General features: G+C 43.7%; 1 protein-coding gene, 1 long non-coding RNA gene and 1 pseudogene across 4 annotated transcripts; 1 reads left to right on the top strand and 2 right to left on the bottom strand.

Moving 5' to 3' along the window:
- Positions 1 to 647: 647 nt before the first annotated feature.
- On the bottom strand, positions 648 to 5015 carry LOC135372647 (uncharacterized). 3 transcript variants are annotated; one of them, XM_064606152.1, is made up of 8 exons: positions 4929 to 5015; positions 4439 to 4685; positions 3725 to 3814; positions 3493 to 3591; positions 3197 to 3403; positions 2546 to 2653; positions 1864 to 2083; positions 648 to 782 (listed from the first exon to the last, which is right to left on the bottom strand). In XM_064606152.1, exons 2-8 carry the CDS (start codon positions 4439 to 4441, stop codon positions 664 to 666), a joined length of 846 nt encoding a protein of 281 aa, XP_064462222.1. In that variant the 5' UTR covers positions 4442 to 4685; positions 4929 to 5015; the 3' UTR covers positions 648 to 663. The 3 variants fall into 3 exon arrangements, with proteins under 3 accessions (XP_064462222.1, XP_064462221.1, XP_064462220.1); XM_064606151.1 differs by lacking the exons at positions 4439 to 4685; positions 4929 to 5015 and adding an exon at positions 3873 to 3951; XM_064606150.1 differs by lacking the exons at positions 4439 to 4685; positions 4929 to 5015 and having other exon boundaries at positions 3725 to 3950.
- Positions 5016 to 5067: 52 nt separating this feature from the next.
- Positions 5068 to 6704, bottom strand: LOC135372630 (uncharacterized). Its single transcript, XR_010416038.1, has 3 exons — positions 6622 to 6704; positions 5534 to 5637; positions 5068 to 5117 (listed from the first exon to the last, which is right to left on the bottom strand). It is a non-coding gene; the product is annotated as an uncharacterized LOC135372630 (long non-coding RNA).
- Positions 6705 to 9329: 2625 nt separating this feature from the next.
- On the top strand, positions 9330 to 11009 carry LOC135372656 (uncharacterized; annotated as a pseudogene).
- The last annotated feature ends 224 nt before the right edge of the window (positions 11010 to 11233 follow it).

Raw genomic sequence — 11233 nt, 5'->3', positions numbered from 1 at the left:
GGTATTACTACCTGTAGGTATTACTTTCCTGAAAAAAAATGGCGAACGATGTCAGCCCATACAGAAAAATGCCAAAGAAGTCGGCCCAGATTGCAAAATGCGCTACGGTAAACCAATGCATGGCCCTCCTCCAATGTGCCACCATCGACCCTGCTAGAAAATCCAATATAATTTTCCAGTATGAGAATTCCAGTATCATTTCATATCGTATTCTGGGACCATGTATGTCATCTTCATAACTGCATACCAGCACATTTATACCTGCTCTTGGTAGTGTTGTACCGGATCTGTATACCTGTTCAGTATGTGTACCTCTTGCGACTGCATGTATGTGGAAGTCTCATTAACTTATGTAATGTATATTCAGTATGTAAGCTGCAAGAAATGCATGCAAAGCAGCCATGTCTGTGCTCCTGAATCCTGATGGTTGTGTTGCGCTCATGGGTACCATCAGGATTCTTTCTAGGTGGAGGGAGGCAGGGTAGAATGTTTGGGGTGCTTTGGGGTGGGTTTGGGGTTAACTGTGCCCACAGCTACACTGGCTCAGAAACCCTAAGTTTCTGCAAGCCAGGAGGAAGCCTCCCCCCGCCCGACGGCGCGGCCATGCTTGTGTCACATACTGTACCAGGATATGCAAACAGTTTGTGTCTCCAGGCCGTTTTTTTATTTTTTTCTGTTGATGTCAGACAGCAGGTTACGAACATAACTAGGAAGCATCTTAAATCGTTCCTCCTTTGAGTCGCTTGAAGGCGTTCTTCTTTTCAGGTACTCCCAGTAGGCATCTGAAATGAACCAAAAACAAATGTTATACAAGGGTATCCTACATACCATGGCAACTGTTATACTGGGTGGTTATATAATAAAAAAATAATAATAAATAAAAAAGTTCTAGCAATAACATACTTTACAGAAAGTTAGGTGGACGCACATTATTTGACTAGCAGATAACTTTTTGCTGGCTTTGTGAGGTATTTGCAAATTTTCTACTGTACTCTAGCTCGGGAAGCTTATGTTGACATTTTTCCTGCTCAGATCAGTCAGACATGTTTTCAATTCACCACATATTTCCATTCCTAGAACAGAGGGTGTAACTAAAACGGAATGGACGAAAGCAAAGAAGACTCCAATTTGTCCCTCCCACTCCCTAGGGCTCCATTTGATTGAGCCACAAATGGAGCAGTGAATCAGAAGGAGATAGGAGAAGAGAAGGAGCACGTGGAGATATTCCACCTGTCAGAACGGATATAGAGGTAATTAAAGTGCGATCATAGTATTTTATCATTTGCTATTGTGGATTTCACACCTCGGTTTACCCCTAAAAGTGGTGATGGCCAGATGGCAATTTCCATCATCATGCACTTGTCCAAAATGCGTTACCGTCTCATCACGCCAGTACCAAACTGTTTTCTGCTGCAAACGTGATATTAACGTTGAATATGTCAAAAGCAAAGCGAAAAACTTGTCGTAAGCAAAAAAAATTAAATTGCCTTTAGAAGGCCAGCGAAAATCTTCCCTAACCTGAATACTATTTTAGTTGTACAACTTTTTAATCAATCAAAAATATGGTATTTGTAAATAAAGATCCAGATCTAAGCTTAAAGGTTTATAAAACAAATGTGAAAGAAAATTGGAATGCAAAAACTCTGTCTTCTGATATGTTCCATGAATGCTTGCAAAAGAAGCTGTTCACTGTTGTGTATCTCATCACCTCAGTAACCTGACTGACAATGTTGCTGAAATATTTAATGTACATAAAAAGAGCAGCCATAAAGATGTGCATGTGTGTTCCTGTCAATGACAAAATTAAAAATTAATACGCAAGTCGTGTACAGGAGCGAATTACGAGACGATTATGAAACTCACTTCCAAGGGCATCCAATTTTTTGGGGGTGAGGCGTCGCTTTCCCTCTGCGCCTTGTTTTAGAAACCGACGGCAGGCTTCTCCTGTTAGACTTCTCTCTGCCAGCTGCTCTGCGCTCCATAGAGCTCTCACCATGTCGCGGCAGAACAGAGAGTCCTTAGGGGTGTCAAGCAGGTATTCAAAATGTTCCTTGTTGACATTTATGCAATCCTCAAGAGTCACCTGTTGCATGAAATAGAACAGATATATCGTCGACCAGAAACAGAAGGAACAAGGTCGCAGGGCAGGTAGTTTACTTTGCACAGAGCTCGAACCAACGTTGTCACACCAAGATGTCAAGGCTGCACAAGCACATTAAATTCCTCTCGCTACTGTTCAGCAATTGTGTCAGCTCTGATTCGTTCTCAGTGCTGCAGGAACTCACGCGAGTGATTCATTTTGATGTATCTCTCCATTTCGGGTGATTATAAGAACTTTTTCAACCATTCTTTGATCTACAATTTATTGGCTCATTTGAGGTGTTGTTAGTGTTTGTCCTATTCTGAGCATTCTAGCCTAAAAACATTTCTTCATGAGAGAAACTGATGTTCTGAGGCTGGAACAAACATAGAAGGGACAGATACAAACAAAGCAGGAGCATTTCTTCATGTTCCATGAATGATGTCGTAAGGGAGCATGTCCTACCTCATCTCCAGTCAATACCAAGTCAGGGCGTGTGGGGGCACGTTGAATGAGGGATCTTCCCAGGAATGGTCGCGATATCCTGTTCCTAGAGTTGGAACGTCCCGAGGTCTGTTGCAGATTGGACAATTGTAGCGTTAGGTCAAACCATGCCAGACATGCCAAGAATAACTTCCAAGATTTAAAACACAGAGTGAGTGTAAAGCACAAGAACATGCTCCCCAATATTCCCCTCTGAATTACATGTCCACGCACCTGTTGCAAACAGAGAATGCTGCAAGGAAAGTAACAGTCTCAAAACACACTTGCCACGGACGGCTCGGAGGATGATAGCGTTTGAATTCTGTTCGCAAAATAAATGTTGTTCTAGTCCCCACCACAGGTGAGTCCGAGTTTTTCTCTCACTTCGGTACCTAAGCAGCACCCCCGCCGTAGAATCGAATACATACGGTATAAACAGAATGCATGAAAGCAGAGGAGCTACCAAATAAACATAGTATGCACGGCGCATTTCCTGTCTTTTATCTCACATATTTTTCAAGAATCCCCCTCATATGCACACCGCACACTTCTTAATCTCCTATAAACAGCATATCCTCGCTACCTCACTCAAATTTCTTTCCGAGCACGGTTGTTCATTTGAAACGTCATTACCTTGTTGACAAGGCTCAAGTTCATCGTGGTTGTGCAGCCCTGAACACTGGAGGCACTTGATGCGTTAGATGGACATGCTGCCATGGATTCACATGTTGGGCTAGTGGGAGCATCACATGGGGTCAGGGAGCCGTGAACACTGGGGCTCCTGGGTTTACTATTTGCCAGAGAGTTTTTTACTGGACTGGAAGGAGCATCACCGTCCAACTACAAAGGAAATATAGACACAGTCAAAAAGGACGTCCACTGAAGCATCAAAGGAAATGTCAATGTTGTGTGAACTCCTCAATGCTCACAGAGACCGGGTATGGATCTGGCAAGTTGTTTGAGTCGGTCGACACAATGGTCACGCTGACGGATCCGCTGGAGCATGCAGACTGTGGTGGTTTCTCAACCTGATGATATCCACAGTAATATTATTACCAGCACATAGGCATGTTATGTGCAAAAACAAGGGTGCACAAAGTAAATCATGGTTTGTGTAACACACCAATCGCTTACACAAAAAGAGTGCGCAATAATTATTACATTTGACGTCTTGCTGTCCTCTCTCGAAGGCAACAAAACTGATGATTCTGGAGTGGTTATATTACGTGGAGCTGTGGTGGCCTCTTCAACCTGCAATGTTACAGACACCATATGAGCAGTTTGCCCTTGGGGGAACAGCCATACATACCATACATTCATGTTGGTCATGCAGCATTTCGTGCGTAAAGACTGGTGAGCTTAGTGCATTCCTCATCGCAGCTTTGAAAAAGAAAGTAAGGCAGTGCAGGAAAGGAAGAACATCATCCCAGAGGATACAATCACAAAGGATACAAATAAATTAACACTACCATACAAGCACACCCTAAAAACAGAATAGCATGGCATAGCACGCACGGAACCAACCGTTGCGAAAGATACCATTGTGTAGCTTGATTTGCTGAAAATAGTGGGCATACACCTTTTTTTGTGACATGAACATAATTAATGTCTGCCACAATAAGGGAAGACCCTACCGTTCACAAGACATCAGGTCAGGGAGTGATATGATTCACAACGACAACGGTTGTGAGCGTGCTGTGCAAGGAAGTTCATTTTTGAGAACGCAGGCAGGCACGTTACGAAACGTGAAACAGCAAGCAACATGAAAAAACCAGGCACCTGTTACCCAGCATGCCATAGATTTTCCAGGGTTTTGCAAAGCATGCCTGCCACCAGAGCAGAAGTAGAGCAAGCAGAAAAATTGGGAAGATATACCATGCTTTTCGAGCATCGCCTCTTGTAGCTTCCTACAAAGCTGCCTTTCTGCGGTGAGCTCCTTTTTGAGGCTCTGGTTTTCCTCTTCCAATTTTTGCTTCATCTCCCTTTCAAGCAGAAACCTCTTTCTTGGCACTGTCTCACTGTCATGCACCTCCTTTCTGCTCTGTCTTCCTTGTTTCTCTGTTTGTCCCTTTCCTGCTTCCATTTTCTTGTCTGCGTCATTTTTGGGACCGCCTGACCTCACCTGGATTACAATAGTAAGAATGAAGTGCATTCAATGTGACACATGCAGTGTACATAAAGTCCTTGTTTCCCCCATTTCAAAACAAAATTACCAAAAGTGAGACCACCGCACACAGTTAACCGCACACAGTTAACCCATTGGTAGCCCCCAAACATCCTGTTTGATATGTGAGTTGCTTTTACACAAGCAGCACAATTCCCGCCACTAGTCTGGTTTTGTTAGAAACTGAAATGTATGACATACGGCTGACGCAGCCTCATCATTTGTGGCAGCAACTGCAGGTTCAACTGTTTCAGGTAGAACCATATGCTTGCTTGCCATGCTGCCATGGGCCTCCTTCATGCTAAATGTGCGTGTTTCTGGCTTTGGTGCTTGCTTCTTTCGTGCTTCCATTTTCATGCCTTGACCGTTTTCACGACCTTTTGGCTTCACCTGAATTAGTAAAAATAGTAAAAAAAGAAGTGCACTTAATGAGCAAATTAGAATGTTGCGAGCGAGCTGGTGTACTGTTGAAAGAGGCAAGATTTCCTTGAGTTTGACGAACACACAATACGAAGAGAGAAGTGTCCTCAAACTCAACGAGATGTTACTTCTTTCTATGGTGCACTTAGTTTGACAAAGCAATGTACACAAAGTATCCTCACACGCATTGAGTAAGAAGCCCCTGCTTCCTTCACTTCAACACAAAATTAACAAAAGCGAGGCAAACACACACAGTTTATACCAACCGGTAGCCCCAAAACTATCTCATTTGCACATTAATATGACTGCTAGGTTACCGCCTCGACCCTCACCATTAATCTTGTCTTGTAGCCAATTTCAAAGAGAAACATAAAAACATAACGTACAACTGACGCAGCACCGTCACTCGTGTCCGTATCTGTGGGCTCAAATATTTCAGGTATAGCCATACGCCTGCTGACCATGTTCGTTATGAGGGCCTCTTTGGACTCTGTAACAAACAAAGAGTGACCAAACATCAAGCACGTCATAAATAAGCAAGCAGCTTCAAGGAGGCAGCCACAGGGAGTGCTGAGCTATAAATGCCTTTATGCTCTAACTATCGTTTAAACAGCTGTTCCAATTTCGGGATTGAAAAGTTTCGCACAATTACAGATGAGGTAATTGCTTAAGACTAGTCCAGGTGTTATCAGCTTGGGCAAAGTGCATGAGAGCTCAGAAAGAAGGCCAGTACTCTTCTAGAGCACTTAACTTAGCTGCATATGTTTGGTATATAGAATGTGTAGGAGTGCTAACTGTGGACGGGACCACCAACAAAAAATTAACAAATGAAAGAAAGTCAGAGACAGCCCCTGTTCTTGTCCGTTTCTCCTGGCCCATCGCTAACGCCAAGCCAGCATTATTACCGCGATAATTAAGCAACAAATCTCTTCGAATCCGTGATATCAAGGAGAAAAACAAAACGCGCATACTCTAAAATCACCGGCTACAAATGGTCTATAGTTTCGGAATGTGCCCGCCTTGGGAGATGCAAAATTTGACTCCCTTTGTGTTGCCTTAACCTATCCAAATTCAAAGTAACCCATAAACGAACATCCAACCGCGACTTGAGATCAACAAAGCAGGATTTTATAACTCTCATAGGGATTGCTGAATACTGCAACATGACCGGTATGTCGTATCGACTGCAGTTTTGATACGATGTATGAAAGCCGCCAGAACGATGCCTAACTCAAGAGCGAACTGAAGGATATCACCAAGAACTTCAAAATCGACGATAATTTGCACACCGTCGCTCACAGGAAAGCACAAGCTTGTTCTAACTGTGCCCTACTCGTGAGGTGATGGAGCCAGACGAATCTAGGTTTCCCGCCCAAACGAAGCACCAAACGAAACTACACTTTCACCGAAAATATCACTCGTCAAAAACTGTTTCGCATCACCGTAGTTTTTGTGTGTCAATGAGCGTACTTACCTCCAAGTAGCAAGACTTTTGCGTCGTAGAAGCCCTTAACAGCTCCAGACTGGGACTGCCAAAAAGCCTTCTTGATGTTTCGGTCACAGACGTCACAACTTTGCGGGTTGAAGCTTTTGATCAGGGAAACAGGCATTATTCCCTTTACGTCGTCTTCGACGTACCGGACATAAGCGTACATTGTTCCTTGTAAATGGTGTAGGAAAAACAAAATAGCACAAACTACGGGACACAACACATGTGCACATTCAGACAAAGACGCACCTGCCATCCATTACGGGCAATGAAAAAAAAAACACAATGCTATCAACGTTGCCAGAGAGTGATGCAGAATACTGCTAACGGAGGATGGTTTTTCCTGTCTCAGCTTTCTTTAATATTGTGTAATTGCTACCCCCCAAAAAAATATAAAACGACTTATTATTAAAAAATAAAAAAAACGAAGTAATAATTCTAACTCCGTTGACCAATTATTTCGAAGAAAAAATTCACAAGGTAGCCGAGAGCCAACAGGCGCCAATCTCCAAGTCGTGCGAAGTCGGAACAATTTTGTCGAACTGTTGATGCTGTGATATGAGTAGTTCTCAGTTTCTCGTATTTAGTGACGTATTTTTTTCGTTCTCTTCAGTCGTATAGCGATATTACGTACCAAAAGGTATGCCTCCAAAGCGGAGGTTAAAGCAGTACCTCTACAAGGGGGCAGATTTTAAGGTTCCGAGGCAACCAAGTGCAACCGTCGAAAGAGCAAGAACAAAGGCGATTGTAGCGGCTCTAGTGAACATGGAGGGCTGGAAGAGCCTTGCGAAGCTGCGAGAGGATCCAACGATGAGTGCGCCAGTACTAGTTTCGTGCCAACACAGGAATCGGCGAACATCGATCCACACAGTCAGGTGGATGACGGCAACACAGAAATCTCCCCCTCGTGTGATGAACCGCGTTCAGCCATCACGACCGGTACAGACTACCTGTGCTCCGACGTTTCCGGTGACATCACACATCGTAGTGAGCTTGTAGGTGACACATCACAACAGGTGAACCCAGCAAGCACATGTACATTTGTCGTTTCTGACATTGACAGTCTCGACGAAGGAGATCCAAGGAGTCCGGCACAAGCTTCAGATCAAGAGACTGAAATATCAGGTGATGACACTGATGTCAACTCCTGCGCCGAAGACGAAGACGTTTGGTCGATGTCAAGCGACAGTGATGACAATGATGATATGGCCCCACCAAACAGCGCTCACGCTGGATCTGCGCAGTTCTTTGAAGCGACCGATGATAATCTGCATGAGGACCTCAATTCAGAACTTTCCAACTCTACTCTTCCAGGTTCGCAGACGACTGTGGCGGCTGCTATCGTAATGGTAATGGCATTTGTTGTTGGCCATGGTCTGTCCTGGATTGCTTTGCAAGACCTGTTGACCATGATTAACAGTATGTTTGGTTCTACGGTCTTGCCACCAACATTGTATCTCTTCAGGAAATTGTGGGCCAAAAAGAAACAGTGTCTTGTCACCTATCATTACTATTGTTCACGTTGTGAGACAGTCCTCAATGAAGAGCTCCACTGTAATGTCTGTATGGTGACATATACTATGAGACAACTCAGAGCGGCTGGGTGCTTTTTTGTTATCACGAAAATAGCGAAACAGATCAAGCATCACATTGAATTGTTGAAGAGTGACTTACTCGGCAACTTACAAAAACTAGCAGCTGAATCACTAACTGAATCAAATGATGACATCTCGGACATCACAAGTGCAGCTGCCCACCGCAAACTGCGACAATATGGAGCTTTGAATGAAAGTGACCTCACAATCACATTCAATACCGATGGCAGCCCTCTTTATGAATCGTCGAAAACATCTATCTGGCCAACCCAGTTCACTATTAACGAGCTCCCTCCACAGTCACGTTTCAAGAGTTCAATCCTTGCTGGGTTGTGGTTTGGCAAGTCTCATCCGAGAATGAGTATGTTGCTCAGCAAGTTTGTAGATGAGGTCAACTCGATGCAACCAGTTCAGTGGGTGTGTGGTGGTATCACGTACACGTCGAAAGTGTATGCACTCTGCTGCTGTGTGGATGCCCCAGCCCGTGCAGCTGTTCAGAACTACGTTCTTTTCAACGGGTATTTTGGTTGCCCATGGTGTCTCACAAAGGGGACTTATAGCCAAGGTAGGTGCTCTGTATATTACCGTAGACTGCACTGCGGCATGGTACAATTACATTTCCAAAATTGGCAATTACCAAAAGTAAATTTGGCAGAATTTCGATGAGAACTGTACAAACTCCATGGGAAATGGATCCACTGTACCTGCTGTGAAGTTTGCTACCTATTTCCTTTGATACAAGTGCATACACACATATTGTGTTCCTCTCTGTTGTGCTGTTAGTATAAATTTCGCTACAGTTTTTATCTATTTTACCCCTATGACAACACCGTCAAGGTCTTAGTAGAATATTTAAATAAACAAATAAATTCAATGTTTGCAGCTTAATATATGAATAATGGCTATATAAAATTACATAGAATTAAATACATATATAGATATATGTAACAATAAGTTCAATCAAATATAAATATATTTACCTAAAAAATTGTCGCTCAATATGTCATGTACATTTTTACAATAATCATTTTCCTCGCAGGAAGTATGAGGTACTTGTATGAGGATCAGGGACCAGAAAGGACACCAGGTGGTGCCATTAGGGATGCGAACCTTGCTGTTGAACTCAACACAGTCATTAACGGCATCAAGGGACCTTCACCTCTTCTTGGTTTGCATGGGTTTGACCCAGTGTGGGGATTCACAGTAGACTAGATGCACTGTGTTCTCCAAGGAGTTGCCAGGCAGTTCGCGGAACTCTGGTTTGGTTCTTGTCACTCAGAGGAACGATTTTATATCGGTGAGCATTGCAGTGGGTACTTCGATAGAATAGTGCAATCAATAACCTTATGGCGTTTGGAGAAGCACACTGGTTTTCTGGGCAGTTCTTCAAATTTCGAAGTCTAAATCATTCTGAGGGAGCTCTTGCGTACGGTACAATTTGGTTTTTCTGCCCAGTAGATCAGACACTGTCAACTCATCCCGTTAATTCGATAACACCTTTAAAGGCAGACTTTAAGTTGTGGAATAAGCATCCCATGGCTTCGGTACGCCTGTTGCATGGAAGAGGGCCTTCACCATCTACCTTCAACAAAAAACATATTGTCAATAATTGAGTTTGAGTTTGATTATAGAAAAAAAAACGGAATGTCAATAATTAGTTATTCTTTTTTCATCTAATTAACTTGTTTCAGTCACATGGCTCTTGTGCCGAGAAATGCAAGGAAGGCGCCTTTAGCTTCAGTGTCACCAATGTACTGCAATATTCTGCTGTGGAATGTTTTAGAAACGCGGAGTTGATCTTGGATGAAAGCTTCCTTCTCTTCGCAGGCAGTCCTGTTGTTGTGAACAAGGTTAACCAGCGGCTTCTTCTTATAAGGCCACCTCACTGCTTCACACGCCTCCCGAGGATCATCACAGAGCGAAACTTTTGGAAAGCGAGTGAATGGCGCCTCTGGGTGCTATTTTATGCCTTGCCCTGCACCCTTGGTCTCCTACCAGAGAGGTATTGGAGGCATTTTTCCAAGCTCTCTGAGGCACTTCATCTCCTCCTCTCGGAAAGGATAACACCTCGAATGATGTGCAGAGCTGGTAAGGCTATTGTTAATTTAAGGATAGATTCATGGCCAGGTCGGGATTCTGCCAAACAGGCTACTTGTATGGTAACCCGCTTCTTTGTCCCACTTTTCAGAGCAACTTCTCATGCAGTTTGTATCAAGCGCAGCTTCCCTGTATGGAGACAACTGCATGAAATTTAATATGCATCAACTCCTTCACCTCACTAAAGCAGCTCGGCAAATGGGACCTTTGTGGGCGCATTCTGCCTTTGTCTTCGAAGGTGGAAATGGTTCACTCGTGAAACTCGTGAAGGCATCAAAGGGAGTGCCTCAACAAATAGTAGAAAGAGTCGTCCTCTCCCAGGAGCTACACCACTTCCTCGCAGTATATACACTACCTACTCATATTACAGCATTTTGTAAGAGCATGCTGGGGGAGAAGAGGCTGCAGAGTGTGGCTTATGTTGGAAGTACCTGTTTGTTGGGCAAGGCAAAAGCAACAACACTAACAGTGGCAGAAAAACATGCAGTAACAAGTATGTATGGCACTTGCCAAGATGTTGTAAATGAGTACACTAGGGCTGTTTATAAGGACCAGGTCTACCACAGTGAGGCATATTCACGTGCTGTGAAGAGCAACTCTGCTGTTGTCAGGACAGCCACGGCACAGTACTACGTTATTCGTCGAATAATTGTGGTGAGAGTGAACAGTGACCGCAAGTGATTGCTGTTGTGCAAAGAAGTGTTGACGATGGATGGCAATTTCCCACCTCACATCAACGAGTGCTTTGTGGACCCTGTATCGTTGCCCTGTGTTGTGGACATGCTGGATGTCAACAGTCCTAGTCTTTTTATTAATTTTGCCCCAGAAGAAAGGACGTTCATTTGTGACCTTCTAAATGTCATTGAAAGGGACTAGTGACTTCATTTGGTGTGACTGTAATGCCA

The sequence above is a fragment of the Ornithodoros turicata genome, unplaced genomic scaffold (genome assembly GCF_037126465.1).
Source record: "Ornithodoros turicata isolate Travis unplaced genomic scaffold, ASM3712646v1 Chromosome16, whole genome shotgun sequence".
NCBI lineage: Eukaryota > Metazoa > Arthropoda > Arachnida > Ixodida > Argasidae > Ornithodoros > Ornithodoros turicata.
This window is presented reverse-complemented; position numbering and strand designations above follow the sequence as displayed.

What these genes read in the sequence shown, in the direction of transcription:
- LOC135372647 (XM_064606150.1), bottom strand. Translation starts at nt 3,892, where the DNA reads ATGACCAACATGAATGTATGGTATGTATGGCTGTTCCCCCAAGGGCAA. An exon ending in TGGTATTGACTGGAGATGAG is followed by an intron (nt 2,084 to 2,545) that starts GTAGGACATGCT and finishes TTCATGCAACAG; the next exon opens with GTGACTCTTGAGGATTGCAT. An exon ending in AAAATTGGATGCCCTTGGAA is followed by an intron (nt 783 to 1,863) that starts GTGAGTTTCATA and finishes GGTTCATTTCAG; the next exon opens with ATGCCTACTGGGAGTACCTG.